This window comes from Sus scrofa, chromosome 1 (genome assembly GCF_054392235.1).
Source record: "Sus scrofa isolate SSC_HxYL_T2T_F1_AM1 chromosome 1, Sscrofa_HxYL_maternal_Yorkshire_Landrace_v2.0, whole genome shotgun sequence".
In the NCBI taxonomy this organism is placed as follows: domain Eukaryota; kingdom Metazoa; phylum Chordata; class Mammalia; order Artiodactyla; family Suidae; genus Sus; species Sus scrofa.
Window position 1 is genome coordinate 220,107,542 of NC_139383.1, and position 18,285 is coordinate 220,125,826.

Consider the following 18,285-nt stretch of genomic DNA (forward strand, 5'->3'; position numbering starts at 1 on the left):
TAGCTATTTAACTATACAGCTGTTCCTTCCTAAATGTGCTTCTTTAATTTGTTTCAAATTTCCTGTATGGTGGTATTTTAATAACTAGCTCAGGACAGAGTTTCTCAGGTCTTTTTCTATTGAGGTCTGTATATACTGTGGCAGAAGTGAGGTGGAAAGTTGAGCAGTTAGGTCGGAAATGATGCATGGACACCCTGTTATCCTTCCTTATCATTCTGCTTTTCTGATATTAATGAGTTGTCTGTAAATGTCTATAAACTTATTTTGGTACTATTCTAAGTGGAATGGGGCATATTAAATGTGGAGGTGTGTAGCTTATTGTTCCTTTTATGACTCTGCCTGTTGCAGATAACAAAAACTTAATTTATTAGGCCTAATCAAGGAAAAGAATTTATGGGCTCTGGTAGCTAATCAGCAATGTTCAAGGACGGTTGATCCTGGGGCTCAATATCATCAAAGCCACTTCTTTTCCTGTCTCTGCACACCCATCCACAGTGTCAGCTTCTTCCCAAAGCTTGTATTCCTCATAGTTATAGAATGGCTACTAACCAGAGTTGGGGTCATGTGCTACTTCTTTCATATATAGTTGGGAGTTGGCTGTCGAAAAATTTCAGGCAAAAGCCCCGGGATTCCGTAATTGAACTTAGGCTAGGGACTATGGCCATGACATAGAATTATACAAGAGACTTAAGTCATTCAGACATCATCTTTGGAGCTACTTGTCCATTGCAGCATTACAGATTACTACAAAACTTAGCAACTAAATAGACATTTATTATCTCACAGCTTCTTTGGGTCAGGAATTTGGGAAGAATTTAGCTAGGTAGTCTGGCTCAGACTCTCATGTTCAGTTGCCAGCAAACTGCTAGTGAGGATTGCAGGAGTGACCGGGGCTGGTGGATCCATATCCAAGATGGTTTTCTCAAATGGCTATTGACAAGAATTATATCCTTTCCATGGGGTGCTTGCCTGTCCTCATAACACGGCAGCTGGCTTCCCTCAGAACTAGTGGTCCAGGGGAAAACGCAAAGAGGAAGCCCGATGCCTTTGTTTTGACCTAGTTGTGAACTGGCATAACATCACTTCTGCTTAATTCTGTGTGTTACAATTAAGTCACCAAGTCCAGACCACACTCAAGATCCTCTTCTTGAAGGGAGGAATATCACAGAGTTTGTGAACATACATTAAAATCACCACCACCCAAAATGTAGGATGAGAGTGAGAACTGTTTTGAGGCAGCAGGGGGATAGGGACTAGATATTCTAATGAAAATCTGTGAGTTTGTCTGAAGGACTAAGATGAGAATGGATGTTAGGTAAACAACCAGCAAATGTCACTATGCTAGTGAAGTATTTTTCTGATTATAGTTAAGTGAATAGACCATAATAGAATCAAATCTCAGAATTGACTGCACACAGTCATTGTAGATAGAGTATTATGTATTCATATGAATATTTCTTTGTGGGGCTAGGAAAGAGCATTGGTGTCGAATACCCCCAATAGAGGGTAGCTCAGTTATTTGCATGTGGCATCAGCATTATGATTTGTCAGTTTGGTAGCATGTTGGCTTTCCTATTGGTTGGGCCTGATTTTTTTTTTTTTTTTTTTGACCACCAGATCAGGGTTTCAAAACCCTGGCAAGTTTAGAGGTTTTTATCTGAAGTAAATGTGATTATATTGTGTAGAGTTATAAGTAGAAGGAGTGTGTGTGTTATAGCAACACTTCTGTATAGTACGTCAGGTTTTCAGGCCTTTTGTTATTACACTTGATCCTCACAGCAAACTCATGGTTGGCAAGTTTTATTATTATTTTTGAGGGGAAGGTAAGAAAATTGAGGTTTGACGATGTTATGTTAACGTATTCAAATTTCTAGATCTAGCCAGAAAGGAAATTAGAGCTGAGCTCTGCTTACCCTAAAAGCGCATGATTGTCTCTTGTACACATAGCTGATGACCTGAAAAAGAGGGGTGATAGAGAAGATGCACAGTGACAGTGGGAAAGTCGTCAAACATACCTCATCTGTCTCAGCAAAGACACAATGTTGATAACCTTTACAGTGATGGCGAAGTGTCATGGTCCTAAATGTCCTGTGGCAAGCCTGCCTCTCATGTATACATTTCAGAGAAACCATGGCGAGATACCCTTTTGTCTGTTTTGCTTTGCATCTTCCTGGATGGAAACTCTAATGAGAAAGGTTGCTGGTTCTCACCAGACTGAAAATTTTCAAAACCCTGTGGTAATTGTATTCATGTAGATGTTAAGGATAGGTGTAGCCAGTATTATGGAACACCTGGTTCTGATAAAAGAAAGAAAGTATGGGAGTTCTCAGTGGTAATGCACCCAGCTAGTATCCATGAAGACTCGGGTTTAATTCCTGGTTTAGCTCACTGGGTTAAGAACCTGGCACTGCTGTGAGCTGTGATGTAGGTCGCAGATGAGGCTTGGATCCCACATTGCTGTGGCTGTGGCTGTGACGTAGGTCAGCAGCTGCAGCTCTGATTCAACCCCTACCCTGAGAACTTCCATGTGGTATGGAAAGTATAGATCATCAGGAGTAGCTCTTTAGCCTTGGCAGGTTTTCAGTGCAGGACTTTGGACTCAGAGTTGAGAGCGTTTTCCTTCTGCACCAAATTGAAATATGAGTCTTTGGAGAAAGTGCTTATTTAACCCGAAAAAGGACAGAGCCTGAATATGAATAGCCATGGCAGTCTGTCTGCTAAAAAGAAGGGCAGCAGAAAAGGATGACGTGGCCAGTGTTGGTGACTGTCTCTAGAGCTCTAGGCCAGAAAGAGGAAGCAAGAAGGTACTTGTTACTGGTTTTGAATCACTTAGTTGGTTAGCCAGTTATACAGAACTACATGCTCAGGTGTTATGTGTTCATTGAATTATTATTTTTTTGTCTTTTTAGGGCCACATCCATGGCACATGGAGGTTCCCACGCTGGGGGTTGAATCGGAACTGTACCTGCTGGCCTACATCACAGTCACAGCAACTCCGATTCCGAGTTGTGTCTGTGACCTACACCACAGCTCATGGCAGTGCTGGATCCTTAACCCACTGAGCAAGGCCGGGAATCAAAACTGTGTCCTCGTGGATGCCGGTCAGATTTGTCTCTGCTGAGCCATGACAGGAACTCCCTTATGTTCACTGAATTATTGAATGGATTTTCTTTCCCTGAGTGTTTTGGTACAGTAACTAAAGCTATGTTACTGGATATATATGTAAAAGATATGCTATGTAGATAGTAGACATATGTAAGGAGAGATAGTAGACATATGTAAGGAGTAAAAATGTTTAGAATTTTTTTTTTTGCTTTTTTTTAGGGTCACACCTGCGACATATAAAAGTTCCCAAGCTAGGTGGGATCGAATGAGAGCTGTAGCTGCCAGCCTGCACCACAGCCACAGCAATGTGGGATCTGAGCTACATCTGCAACCTACACCACAGCTCTCGGCAACGCCAGATCCTTAACCCACTGATCGAGGCTAGGGATCATACGCTCGTCCTCATGGGTACTAGTTAGGTTCATTCCTGATGAGCCACAATGGGAACTCCAATGTTTGAATATTTGATGGAGAATTTGTTCCCATTAAAGATTTTACAAGTTTCCATAAGAGATTTCTTTTTTTTTAATAATGATTTTTATTTTTTCCATTATAGCCGGTTTACAGTGTTCTGTCGATTTTCCACTGAACAACAAGGTGACCCAGTCAGAAAGAGAAAGACAAATACCATATGATATCACTTATATCTGAAATCTAATATATGGCACAAATGAACCTTTCCACAGGAAAGAAAATCATGGACATGGAGAACAGACTTGTGGTTGCCAAGGGGGAAGGGGAGGGAGTGGGATGGATAGGGAATTTGGGGTTAGTAGATGCAAACTATTGCCTTTGGAATGGATAAGCAATGAGATCCTGCTGTATAGCACTGGGAACTATATCTAGTCACTTATGATGGAGCGTGGTAATGTGAGAAGAGATTTCTAATGGTAGATTTTAGAACAGTTTCGAATGCTTTTCTAGCTCTTGAGTAAGAAGGTGATATTCAGAATTTTCCGTCATTTTCCGTTTGGATAAATTTGATGTTTCACTTTTTCTGAATGTTCTTGTTTTTGCTTCTCTAGGATCAGGGAGGTTTAGGCATTGCCATCAGCGAAGAAGATACACTCAATGGAGTCGTCATAAAGAGTCTTACAGAGCATGGGGCAGCAGCCAAGGTGAGGCTCCCCCCCTTTTCACTTTCATAAAGTGATAGGGAAGGGAATTATTTCTATAAAATCACTCAGAATCTTCCATGTTTCCATCTAGGATGGACGGCTCAAAGTTGGTGATCAGATCTTGGCTGTGGATGATGAAGTTGTTGCTGGCTATCCTGTTGAGAAGGTAATATTCCAAAAGAATGCAGGTGGTACTGTGAACCCATCCTTGGGCATGCCTAAATGTATGTGTTTGTGTGTGTGTGTGCTCAGTCAGGGAATCAGAGCTGTGTAGCTATTTAGACATATATCTGTAAGGAAAAGAAAAGATTATTTGGAAGTTATTTAATTTCTCATTTATGTTTTCCAGTGAAGGTAATGTTAAGGTATTTTCTGTTGCCTGATAAATTCAGTATTCAGTGGGCACTTTTGATAAATATCATTTCATTTTTCCTTTAGGAAAACTTGGAACTTCTAAACAAAAGTCAACTTAGAATTAAAACCAAAGGAATATTTTAAGTGTGTTTAGTCCTATAAATATGCACTATGTACATTGCTTTATAAACATATTTTTAAACTCAGCCATTAAATGTGTAACTTTTATTGGTGTTAAGCAGTTTTAATAATTGTATGGATTTGGTCCTTTAACCCACCTGTGTATGTTTTAACTTTCCATTAGGCTTGATTCTTTTGTTGGATAGTTTTCCTTATCTTACTTTTAACATAAGTGTTTCCATTTTTAACAAAATTGTGTAAGCCACTTAAGATTCTCTATAGAATCAGAAGGGGGTAAAGCACCCCATGTGTCTTCTAAGGTTGTAGAGATATAAAGAAATGGATGATATTAGAAATGTCAAAAGTTGAAAGCCCTTTACTTATATAATGAAGAATAGGGTCAGAATGAGATGTATAGTAGAACTTAACGGTGGCCTTAATCAATATCAGGGAATTTGAAAAAACTAGAAAGAAACTGTATCCATTCTTTTCTTGACCTCTCAAATCCTGAGAAGGAATTTGCGTCTGACTCTTCTCTCAACTATGCCTAGTTTTAGATTCCAGCTATAATAGTGGTTTATTTGTATAAATCTACTAATTTGCCTTTAAATTTTATTTCTGCTCCACACCAACACCATGTCAGTTTATCAGCCTTTTGAAAACAGTGAAGACAACAGTGAAACTGACCATTCGTGCTGAGAATGCAGATTCCCAGGCTGTTGCTTCAGCAGCTGGTACAGCCAATGGAGAAAAAAAGAACAGCCCCCCGTCTCCGATTGTCCCGCCGTCTGGCTCCCCGGAACCAGAGTCTATCCGAAGTAAGGGCTGGTTTCCTCCTGGTCCTGCATGCATACACAGTCAGACTCAGCAGCCAGTCCCTACTTGGGAGCCTCCAGCCTGAAAAGTCATAGTCAATGACCTGTTGGTGAGAGGGTAGTATGGAGAGAGGGCTCCTGAAGAAAGAATACTTGACTCTGAGGCAGGTGGCCTGTGTGCTATATGTTAATCAGCTACAGGGTTCTAGGAAACCTATCCACTGGTTCTGAGCCTCAGCTTGCTCATGTCTAAGACAAGGATGTGGTACTGTTTGTTCTCCAGGGATCTTTTGCTAAGGGCACCTGTGGTTCCAAATATGTTGCTAATACATGAGATACGTCTTTTTTTACATTCCTTTTTTTTTTACAAAATACTACTGAGCATGTAATTTAACTTTGCAAAGCCTCAGTATTCTCATCTGCAAAATGGACACAGTGATACCACTTCAGTGGTGGAATCAGCAGTGCCTGGCACTACATCTAATTCTTAAAAATGCTATTCATTGTGACATATTTGTAGTTGATATGAGTTCTGTACTTTGGGTGTGAGTAGTAGATCCTGTCAAAGTAGATGAAAAGCCTGGGATGATACTTTTGAGCATGATTAAAATGCCAGTCTAGTATATTGAGGCACATTATTCCTTTGAGTTACTTTTTGAGAAAAATTAAACTCTTGTTTAATAAAAGAATAAATTTCAAGATTTGCAGCATTAAAAAAAGTACTTAAACACATTGGCATTTTCTGCACTTGGGGAGAAAAAGATCTCTTTTGGCCTCCAAACTGAAACATTCAGTTCTTTGACAGGATTTTAAGGAAAGAACAGTTTAAAACATTTGTAATATAGTTGGTTAAAAAGTCTTAAAGTAATAAATATCTGATGAAAGTAACCCTTTATGTAAGAAGACTGAATCACAAGTTCCCTTGTTGCACAGCAAGTTAAGGATCTGGCATTGTTGCAGCTGTGGCGCAGGTTGCAACTGTTGGCACAGGTTCGATCCCTGGTCTGGGATCTTTCACATGCAGCAGGTAGAGCCATTAAAAAAAAAAAAAAGACTTGGTAATTCATTAAAATATTTTAAAATTTTATGAACATTTTTCAGTTGTAAGTTGATCCCTAGATAGCATTGTCTATACTACTATAAAATGCCAAATGGAAACATAACATAAAAGAAAATATCTTGGAGTTCCTGTTGTGGCTCAGTGAGTTAAGAACTCAACTTAGTGTCCATGAGGATGTGGGTTCTATCCCTGGTTAAGGATCTTGTGTTGCTTCAGTCTGCGGGGTAGAGCACAGATATGGCCTGGATCAGGAGTTTCTCTGGTTGTGGTGTAGGCTGGCAGCTGCAGCTCCTATTCAGTCACTAGTCTGAGACCTTACATAGGCTGCAGGTGTATCCATAAGAAGAAAAGAAAATAATTTTACACCTGCTTTTCCCATTTAAGTAGCAAGAAGTATTTCTGATTCTTAAAATGAGAGCATCTTTTGTAAAGCTAATTTATCAAGTATTCCACCTTTCCTAAAATAAGCTGTTTGCTGTGTGCTCTTAGCAAATCAGGAAACATATGATGTGAAGACCATCATAAAACAAAGTGTGAAATTATATTCTTCTTATTTTCCATAATATAATCTTATTTAATTCTGAGCATATATGCACCAGGATTTAATATTTGAGTTTGTAAAACAATGCAGCACAAGGAAAGAAATGGCAGGTGGGTTTCACTTGATGTCTTATAAACTCAGACATTAAATCCAATTGCATATATGCTCAAATTTAATTACGTAAGAAGAGATACTCTAAGATAGGATGAGAAGGAAAACCAAATAAAAACCTGAAAAGTCCTGAATGTCAGGCACCATGACCAGAGTTACTGATGTCCTTTTTTTTTTTAATATTTTATTATAGTTGATTTATAATGTTCTATCAATTTCTGCTGTACAGCAAAGTGACCCAGTTTTATAATAAATATATGTATATATATTCATTTTCTCACATTATCCTCCATCATGTTCCATCACAAGTGACTAGACAATAGTTTTCTGTGCTACACAGCAGGATCTCATTGCTCATCTACTCCAAATGAAGTAATTTGCATCTACTAACCCCAAACTCTGAGTCCATCCCACTCCCTGCCTCCCCCTTGGCAACTACAAGTCTGTTCTCCATGTCCATGAGTTTGTTTCTTTTCTGTAGATAGGTTCATTTGTGCCATATTTTAGATTCCACGTATAAGTGAAATCGTATGATCTTTCTGTTTCTGACTTCACTTAGTATGAGTCTCAAGTTCCATCCATATTGCTGCAAATGGCATTATTTTGTTCGTTTTTGGCCGACTGATTCTTTGTGTTTTGTGGTTTCTCCTGAATGTGGGTTAGGTCTCCACCACATGTCACAGTTTTGGTTTTGTTTTTTTGTCCTGATTGGCCGCTCCTTGGCATGTGGAATTCCCAGAGAAAGATCAGATCCAAGCCACAGCTATGGCATTGCCAGATCCACTGCAGTGGGCTGGACATGAAACCTGTGTCCCAGTGCTCCAGAGATGGTTCCGATCCCATTGCGCCACAGCGAGAACTCCATACATCTCAGTTTTCCAAATCATAATTCCGTAAGGTTGTTTAGCTCTGTGAAATGTAGGCTATCAGAGGTAAACTAGAGGTTCAGTTCAACTCTCTGTTCTCATTCTTTTTACATATCATCTCTCGTAATTAAAAAAATATATATAGAATAGTCCTGAAAATAATTTAACAGGTAAATTCGTGCCCACCATTCTGAATTACCAATGATGATTTAATTATTTGTTGAATAGTTTTAAATATAACCAAGAGATTAAGGTAGCATTGAAGTCATCCTTGTCCCCAAACTTATGCTCATTTTCTTCTCCATCCCCCATAGGCAACTGTTGTGGTAAGTTTGATATGTACTCCTTCTAACCAATTTTCATTTGTATTTTACTTCATTTCTGACGTATTTTTAGGTACAAGTAGGTCATCAACACCAGCAATCTTTGCCTCTGACCCTGCAACCTGCCCCATCATCCCAGGCTGTGAAACAACAATTGAGATTTCCAAAGGGCGGACAGGGTTGGGCCTGAGCATTGTCGGGGGTGCGGACACACTGCTGGTAAGGACACAGCCAGAGGTGGATGCTTCAGCCCACAGGCAGCCTGTTCAGTGAACCCTGAGAGACCATTATCAGGGAGATTCTATCAGTTTTATGAAATGAAGTACAAAGGCTTAGAAAAGCGTAATCATTCCTTGTTATTTTAACTTGTAGGGCAGATACCCAACTGGGTACTGGGATTTTTATTTTGAGTAAGCCAGCACTGACTTAATAACATTCCTTTATACTTGTGATTATGACCTTTAGGTTCAAAATATTTTCATTAGTTTACCAGTTCTTGTATTTTAATTTTCCTTTTACTGACTGGATACTGCTGGGTTAGACCCATATTGAGAAAAGTATGAAAATTTGGACAATCTGTAGACGAAATTTTATAAGTACCAAAAGTACTTTTAAGATGCACTCATTCCACTGGTGGATAGAAAAGGGGATAAGGTGATAAATATCTGTCATATGTGCATGTCTGGATGATTTGTATGTATTTTGTAATTTATTTCTTTAAACTTTCCCATCATTTGAAAGAAGTATAAGCTTCCTGGAACCATTTAGCAAAAGTTTTGTTTGAGTCCATAGGGTGCCATTATTATCCATGAGGTTTACGAAGAAGGAGCAGCATGTAAAGACGGGAGACTCTGGGCTGGAGATCAGATTTTAGAGGTACAGAATAGGTACAGAATGCTGTGCCTTTGACCTTTACAACTAACAAAAGAGAGGCTACTCTGGGGAGGGTGGTCTTTGTGGTTGTTTTTTTTCCCACCCTCTCTCCCTCTCTCCTTCACTTCCACTCTCCTACTTCCCTTCCCTTCCCTTCCTTTCCCCTCTCCTCCCTGACCCATCTCTCGTGTCTCCCCTCATTTCTTCACTTTACTCAACTTACCTGACTTCTCAGAGTCTGCGTCCCATTTCTGTACAGGTGAATGGCATTGACTTGAGAAAAGCCACACATGATGAAGCAATAAATGTCCTGAGACAGACACCACAAAGGGTGCGCCTGATGCTCTACAGAGATGAGGCCCCATACAGAGAGGAGGACGTGTATGACACCCTCACCATTGAGCTGCAGAAGAAGCCGGGGAAAGGCCTGGGGTTGAGTATTGTTGGTAAAAGGTATGACTGAACAGGGCAAACACAGTGACCTCTTGGAAGTGATTGAATTTAAGTCCTTTTAAAGAGCACCAGCAGTAGTGGAATCTTTATCAACTGCTAGTCTTCTTCAGTTAGTAGTTTTCAGCGTACACAATCGTGGAACATCAGAAGACATTGGTGTTGAACTATTTTCATCAGTATTTTGTGCTGGGGGTCGGGGAGGTGGGGCGGTTGGGAGGTTGGAGGTACTAGACAAAAAGCCAATAGGTATTTTTGAGTACTTGGTGCTTGCCAGGAGATACATTAGGTTCTGGAGAACAGAATTAAGTAAAACATGGGTCCTGATGTCAAAAAACAAAACAAAACAAACAAAACCTCAGCTTGGTAAATGAGAAATTCTTACAACCAAGGCATCTGTTAATGAGAGGCAGAAACGTGTTGTGGGGGATCCATGGACGCAAAGGAGAAAGAGACTGTGTGACCTTATTTAAGAGAAGTAGGTTAGGAAAACATCTTCATAAAGATGTGCTTGAGATGAAGCTAAAAGTGATATATGCGAGTTGGTCTAACAAAAAGGGGGAGGATATTTAAGGGAGAGGGATCACGGTGAACAAGAGCACGCCATCAGAAGGGAACATAAAAAGTTATTTAAGAGGCTAGGTAGGTACTGAACCTAATGTACATTCACCAAATTTATTTATATATAGGTAATATTAAATATATATATGTATTCCAGTATTTTCTAATATGTCTAAAGATGGGAAAGCAGAGTATCAGATTGTGAAATGATTTGTTTGAGATCATGACCTTGGCAAGAACAAGTGATGTAATTCAGCTTTCACTAAATGCTTCTACGTACAGTTACCTTTGTATCTCAACAAGAAGTTGTTGGGTTGTTTATAGTTTTATGAAACAAAGGTTGGAATCAGATTAATATTTGTTCATTTGTGTAAACCTATGTTGTGTAAAAGTTAGATTTAAAAGTAATAAAGTTAATGATTTAAAATGAAAGACATCATAGCAATGGCACTTAAATTTTGAGTAACAACTGGTTTTAGTGGAGATACACATCTATTATTTATTTTTAGTAATGCTAATGATGTTGGTGACAATAGTAACATATTTGTGTGGGCACAGGTCAATATGCATTCAAGACTTCATTATGGTGTAGAAAGGACAATATATTTAGCTCCCAGTGACTGACTCTTAAGTTCCATTTTTTTCATTCAGTAGCTATGTGACCCATAAAATGAATGTAACAGCCACTTCTACTTACAATGTAGAATTAAGTAAATATGCCTATAAAACGTGGTTCTACTTACAATGTAGAATTAAGTAAATATGCCTATAAAACGTGGTTCATCTATGAAATATTATGCAGGTACTATTACAAAAATCATTATTATAGTTGCCCCAGTGATGCTGAAAACAATAAAACTATTTTAAAGTCACAAAAGTAGAAGCATAAAGTCTTCACTTGAAAACTGTTAGACTTTCAAATGTTACATCAGCATTGCATTATGGTGGAGAAGAAATAATAATGCTGAAATTCAAAATTATGTTTCCAGAAATGATACTGGAGTATTTGTGTCTGACATTGTCAAAGGAGGAATTGCAGATGCTGATGGAAGACTGATGCAGGGAGACCAGATACTGATGGTGAACGGGGAAGACGTCCGTCATGCCACCCAGGAAGCTGTCGCAGCTCTGCTAAAGGTAGAAAGCCAATGCCACACATGATCGTGGGTGATAGTGCAGGAAAGGAAAGCATATCACATTGAGCTGCCACACTCAGACAAGTACTGATCTCTTTATTTATTAGATTTTCTAAAATAAGGTGTATTTATGCATAAGATACCATATTGCAGTGATAAATCTCTAACAAACTTAGAATCACCTGTCTATTATATTGTTACATAGTGAGAATTATGAACTGAATATCTGAGATCTTAGTAAATCTTTTATTATATAGTGACGATTGTGTGGCTTTCCTCTTGAAAGAAAAGCACATATTCAGGCCACAAAGGAGGAACAAAAAGTCTTAACCTCAGTTCTCCCCTGTTATATTTGGGTATATTCTTATGACCCCTGGCATAAGGGAAGATTTTCCTCCCTGGCATGGATGCCCTTTGAAGAGGGACCAGTGGAAAGGCAGGAGACCACAGGAAGGAGGAAGGGCATCTCTGGAAGTCATGCTTTCTGGGTTGTCCTGTCTCAGCCCCTTTCTTAACCCCTATCTGGGTGCTAAATTGGACATCTTTATATTTCCCCAGGGATGAATAATGTAGAAGAAAGATTTACCCTTTTGAACCATAGAAGAGAACGCTTGGTTCACATCTTATTCTGATTCAAAACTATTAAACTATTTAAAGTTTGTCTTTTAAAATCATATTTGGGAGTTCCCCTTGTGGCTCAACAGTAACGGAGCCTACTAGTATCCATGAGGACTCAGGTTTGATCCCGGCCCTACTTAGCAGGTTAAGGACCCAGTGTTGCCATAATAAGCTCCTTTGAAAGTCACAGATGTGGCTCGTATCCTGCACTGCTCTGGCTGTGGTGTAGGCTTGCAGCTGCAGCTCCAATTCAACCCATAGTCTGGGAACTTCCATGTGCCTTGGGTGAAAAAAAAAAAATTGTAATTGGATGGGAGTTCCTGCTTTGGCACAGCAAGTTAAGGATCTAGCATTGTCTCTGTGGTGACACAAGTTTGATCCCTGGCCGAGCACTGTGGGTTAAAGATCCAGCATTTGATTCCTGACCCAGAAATGTCCATATATGGTAGATGCTTCCATAAAAGACAAAAAAAATTGTAGTTGAATGGGTCATCCTTATGAAATTAAGGTGATTTAATGCAAATTTACTAGCAGTACCTTCATCAGTTATTATAGTTGTAATTTCAGTAATTATAAGGCACCCATCCCAAGGTGTCATTGCTAGGCTTAAGCACATTTTACTTTATGAAATGTATTTTTTTTTTTTGTCTTTTTGCTATTTCTTGGGCCGCCCCTGCGGCATATGGAGGTTCCCAGGCTAGGGGTCCAATCGGAGCTGTAGCCACCGGCCTATGCCAGAGCCACAGCAACGCGAGATCCGAGCTGCGTCTGCAACCTACACCACAGCTCACGGCAACGCCGGAACGTTAACCCACTGAGCAAGGGCAGGGACCAAACCCGCAACCTCATGGTTCCTAGTTGGGTTCGTTAACCACTGCACCACGACGGGAACTCCTGAAATGTATTTCCTTTAAAGTAAACTCTCCATGAAGAATCATTTTCTGATTAGAAAGGCAGATCCAGTCTCATTTTAAAAATAAAATATAAATTAGTCACTTAAAAATACAACTCTTAGCACTTTAGGTGTGTTTCCTATTAGGAAATATTCCAGTTTCCTGAGGGTATTTGTGTCCTGCAAATAGATAAAGCAATGCTTATCTCATTGCTTTTCGTTTACCTAACATGTAATTTTATGACCTGAAATACAGTTCAATGCTGACTAGAAGTTGGTCACCATCAGTACCCATGTGATGTAGCACATATTAAAGGACACGAGCCTTCATGTCAGTGTCCACCAGCAGTAGAAGTGTCAGAGCTCTCACATGCTGGTGGGAAGCCTCGTCAGTGGCTAAACTTTATGGAGTGATTTTCAAGTGAGCGTCTTGTTATTAACCTCTGCGGTTTGCATAGGATCTGGTATGTGCATAAACACTTAGTTATTAATAAGACACATTTAGGAGTTCCTGTTGTGGCTCAGCAGTTATGAACTCAACTAGTATCCATGAGGATGTGGGTTCGATCCCTGGCCCTGCTTGGTGGGTTAAGGATCCAGCATTGCCATGAGCTGTGGTGTAGGTTGCACACGCAGCTCTGAGTGCATTGCTGTGACTATGGAGTAGGCCAGCAGCTGCAGCTCCAATTCATAGACCCCTAGCCTGTGAACCTCCATATGCCATGGTTGCACCCTTAAAAAGATAAAAAAAAAGAAAAAGGGGGAAAAAAAGCACATTTAAAATCTATCATTTCTTATTATTAGAGTTATCAATTTCCAAAAAATAGATTAGAATTCTTTAAGAAGTAGCTTTCTTTTGGAGATAAATTTAAAATGATAGTTAAATCTGTAAGATAGATGACTCTCAAAGACAGTAAAGGAGACATCCAGAAAATAACATAGTTTTAGAACCAGTTAAACCACCATTTAAAAACCCAGTTTGGCAGTACATACAGAGAGCCTTAAATATTTGTATAAGTTTGTTATTTGTAGCTGCTGCTTCCTGTTGTTTTGATTTAGTAATCCTTCATTTAAAAATCTTGCATGCATAATGCTCAGTACACAAAATTCTTCATATATGTAAGGTTCATTGCAATGTTGTTTGTAGTAATAGAAACACCGGAAGCAGCAGTTGACAGTACTGCTCTGTGCTAGACACTTTCATAAGCGTTGTATGTAGATTATTATAACAGCCTTTAATGGTCTCCATTTTTAAAAATGTAGAGTTAAAGACTTGTCAAGATAGATATCTATTAAGGTCACACAGCTAGGAAATCACATAGTCTGGATTGAAACCAGTGTATCTGATGCCAAAAAGCCTAGGTTCTCAAATACCTCATTGTGTTGCTTCTGCTTTAGACTGTATAGCATTTCTTGCATGTCTATGATTTATTCATAAAGAGCCACAGAGAAATTGTCTTCATTTCTTGTTTTGTGTTAATAACAACAGGGCTTATTTAAGTATAGTATAGTAAATCTATGCAGGTACAGTGTTGGTGGCAGAGCACTTACTCAGTCATCTGCTATCGAGAGCCAAACGAACTGTTGCAGTAGTGGTTATTTATTTATTTATTTATTTATTTTTTAATCTGAGTTGTTTGTTTCTTCTAGCCTATTTAAATTGATGTGTTTCATGAGATAATTGCTCAGTTTCCCTTTGCCTCGGGATACACAGTCTCCATGTAAAACATGAGGTAGTTAGACTCTTGGTGTTGCTGCCACAGCTTGTTAAAATTTTTGCTCGTTTTAATGTTTTCAAAAAGCCTCTTTCCACAAAGGATTGGAACGATCTTTGCCTATAGAAATTCCAAAAGGGAAATGCCCTTCAAAAACCCAGTCTCAAAGAGTTAAATGTAATCCTAAAGCTGACTAGCGTTTTATTTGAACATTTCTGTAAAACAACTTTCCCCCTAGTGTTCCCTAGGCACAGTAACCTTGGAAGTTGGAAGAGTCAAAGCTGGTCCATTCCATTCTGAAAGGAGGCCTTCTCAAAGCAGCCAGGTGGGTGGCTATGGGATTCATCAGGTTGGTGCAGTCCACAGGTCAAATAGAACTCAAAGGTGGCCCTGACTTTGGGTCTGTCCAGGGTTCTGTACACAGGCCTGGCCCTCTGGCCGCTAGCAGAGCGGCTGAGGTGCAGAGTTTGAGATAGGCAAGAGCAGGAGATGAGAGTGGACAGGAAATCAAGGTGTGGCCCTTGAATAGTTGGTGAGTTATTCTAAGGAGCATTCTTCTTCTCTGACATGAATCTTTTTCCATAATCTCAAAATTAACCAGTTAATACAAATAAGCCTAACAAGATGATATATTTTTAAAGTATTTTATAACAAGCATGTATCAACCAATATTCAACTGAAAATATCCCATGTAGGGGAACTGTGGAAGTTCACCACAATGTATAAAAATTTGGTGTGAGGTAGCGGGAGTCTTTGGCAAGCCCCTCCCCAGTCTAGCCTTCTGATAACAGAAGCCCATTTTTATTGGCCTGTCATTAAAGACCCCTTAGTTATCCCTTGATAAAGGCCATTAGTTTCCTGTTGACTGGCACTATTTCTGCAGTTTTTGTTTAAGTCCCTATCTCTGTACAAATTTTTAGTTTAAATTTAGAGAAGGTTAACTCTAGTGAGATTATTTTCTAAATCTAGTGAGAAAATCTGCTAAAATTTTAGGTAGGTTGGAGTCAGTTGCATCCATTCTTTTACCTTCAGTTTATTTATGTCATTGGATAAATTCTTTCTTAAAAAGAAAAACAAATCAGTGGAAACTGTTTGTATTGCCCTTCAAATTATCAAATGCAGCTTTTGCTTAACAGATATTTTTCTGTAGGTGCACTAAAAGAATTCTGAAATAAGTGGTATTGGAGTGGGGGTGTATTATTACATCCAAAGCTTTCTAAAACAACTGTTATGTATTTGTAGATGAGTGAAAGCAGCCTGTCATCGTTTACTTTTCCACTTTCGGGCTCCAGTACATCTGAGTCACTGGAAAGTAGCTCAAAGAAGAATGCATGTAAGATTGGTTTGAAATTTTAAGCATGACTTACTGGTTTGAATTTTGACTGTCAATGCTGATTTTTTTCCCTGTTTTACTCTGAAGCTCTCTTTCCTCTAAATCATCCCAATCCTAATACAGGTGCAAAAATGAGTGCCAGCAGAAATTTGGAACAGCATGAAATGATGCCTATGGTGGCATTTCCCATTTGATGTTTTCCCTATGTGATATTCTAAACATTAGAAGCAAGATTCTAATGTTTCTTACAAACAGATTGGTATATTTGATTTTTATTCCCTTTCTCTATTTGATGTAACACGAATACCTCAAAAGATGCCATTAAGTGAAGCCTTCTTTCCATGAAGATTGCAAAAATTTTGATTGAGAAAATTAATATGATCCTCCTGTGTTTTAATTACATGAAATCATGATGCAGAGGGTTTTTTTGGCTTGGAGCGTTGGTTGAAAGTTGTTCAAATTGAAGAAACTAACCATATGGCAGTCTCTGTTTGCAATGTGACTAATATTCTAGAAATTTAGGCCCTTAAGTCCATGGATTCTTTTTAATGCTTCCACGACTTTATTCCTCTCAGCTGTGCACATGTGCCTTTTTATCCAAAGCACATCCTGTCCTTGACTCATTCAAAGTGGATTATGCAGTTGTATAAGCAATGCTTGAAATAAGAAGGGAAAAAATGGGATGGTGTGTGGATTTTGCCAACTGGGAGTCCCCATGTAAGACAGATTTAATCATGTGTGCTAATAACTTTGAGCATCCCCTTAACAAAAAACTAGTGTATCCCGTTTAGTCTCATCTAGCTCTAGACATAAACTAAAGTCTAAACTGACATTAAAAATGCTTTAATAACAATATTTCATCTTTTTTTTCCCCTTTACAGTAGCATCTGAAATACAGGGATTAAGAACAGTTGAAATTAAAAAGGTAACTTAGAAGAGAGAAAAAAATGTAAACTGTTGACTCCAGAGGTGTCTGCATATGTGTTTTCCTGTTACTGCCTTACTATTTTATAGTTCTATCAGATAAAATATGTATCATACACAGATAGGGCATAATGCAGTCCTTGCTGAATTTTCTTGTTGGAAAAATCATTGTTGATACATCCTTTATTGCCAAAAATGGTATCAGTCCAGCCCCACACAAAAGAACACCAGTCTCCTCTCACTTCTCATACTGATAAGTAAGACTTTGGCTTCAGCAGACATTTCCTGTTACTTGAAACAGATTCCTCTGACAGCCATGCACAACAGAGAAAATAAAAGCAGATTTATGCGCCAAGAACTCTTGCAGACACTGCATGCCATCATCATCATGTTATAGTCACTGCGTAGAGGCATGGTAATCTGTCCACTTTGTCCGTGAAGATCTAGAGATTCCTTGAGAGCAGTGGACTTGTTCCACATCCTACCATTTATAAGTGTGGGCCTTTTAACACAGGTTTGTTTCTCTGGTTCCTTTTTACTTCATCAGTTAATTTGCTTTTCCTCAGTCCGGATAACATGATTTCCATTTAGCCAGTTTTGATCTGTTTTACTTCCTGAACAGATGGTTATTTTTCTAAATCACATTAGGACCTGTATCAAATGAAGTAATGCAATTTTCTTGGGCCTCATTTTCTACCATCTAGAAGATCAGAGTTAACTCTAGAATATTGTGCCAAAGAAACCAAAAGCCAATTAAAAATAGCAGTTTGACCAAAATACTCTATCTGTTCAATGTCAGGGGCCTTCTGATTCACTGGGGATCAGCATTGCTGGAGGAGTGGGCAGCCCCCTTGGTGATGTTCCTATATTTATCGCAATGATGCACCCGAATGGAGTTGCAGCTCAGACCCAGAAACTCAGAGTAAGTTTTACTCATAGCCCTGGTAACCTTAGCAAATCTGTCAAAAGGTTTTTTAAACTATTTGAATCTGACCAGCTATTGCCAGCAGTTTGAAATGTCTGTATGAGCTTTTAAATCAGGTAATCTAGCCACAACAGGGGTTTGGTTTGAGTGAAAGATGAAGATGAATTCCTGTCATGGCTCAGCGTAAATGAATCTGTCTAGTATCCATGAAGATGCAGGTTTGATCCCTGGCCTCTTTCAGTGGGTTAAGGATCCAGCATTGTCATGGGCTGTGGTGTAGGTTGCAGACGGTACTTGGATCTGGCATTGCTGTGGCTGTGGCTTAGGCCAGAGGCTACAGCTCCAATTGGACCCCTAACCTGGGAACCTCCATATGTGCAGGTGTGGCCTTAAAAAAAAAAAAGAGAATTTGCTGTCATATGCCAATTTGCAAATAAGTGAAATG

At 39.1% G+C, this 18,285-nt stretch overlaps 1 protein-coding gene across 50 annotated transcripts in view; it reads left to right on the top strand.

The window, feature by feature from the left end:
* MPDZ (multiple PDZ domain crumbs cell polarity complex component) overlaps positions 1-18,285 on the top strand; it is a 434,463-nt gene that overhangs the window by 409,917 nt on the left and 6,261 nt on the right. For 38 of the 50 annotated variants that reach the window (XM_084985533.1, XM_084985555.1, XM_084985693.1 and 35 more), the window contains 11 exons: positions 4,131-4,223; positions 4,315-4,389; positions 5,341-5,515; positions 8,487-8,632; positions 9,206-9,289; positions 9,546-9,739; positions 11,287-11,434; positions 14,897-14,983; positions 15,901-15,991; positions 16,873-16,916; positions 17,715-17,837. In XM_084985533.1, the coding sequence (XP_084841659.1) occupies positions 4,131-4,223; positions 4,315-4,389; positions 5,341-5,515; positions 8,487-8,632; positions 9,206-9,289; positions 9,546-9,739; positions 11,287-11,434; positions 14,897-14,983; positions 15,901-15,991; positions 16,873-16,916; positions 17,715-17,837 (1,260 nt within the window). Of the gene's footprint in view, positions 1-3,324; positions 4,224-4,314; positions 4,390-5,340; positions 5,516-8,486; positions 8,633-9,205; positions 9,290-9,545; positions 9,740-11,286; positions 11,435-14,896; positions 14,984-15,900; positions 15,992-16,872; positions 16,917-17,714; positions 17,838-18,285 lie in introns of all 50 variants that reach the window. The other 12 variants (XR_014821624.1, XR_014821629.1, XR_014821625.1 and 9 more) reach the window with 1 other exon arrangement.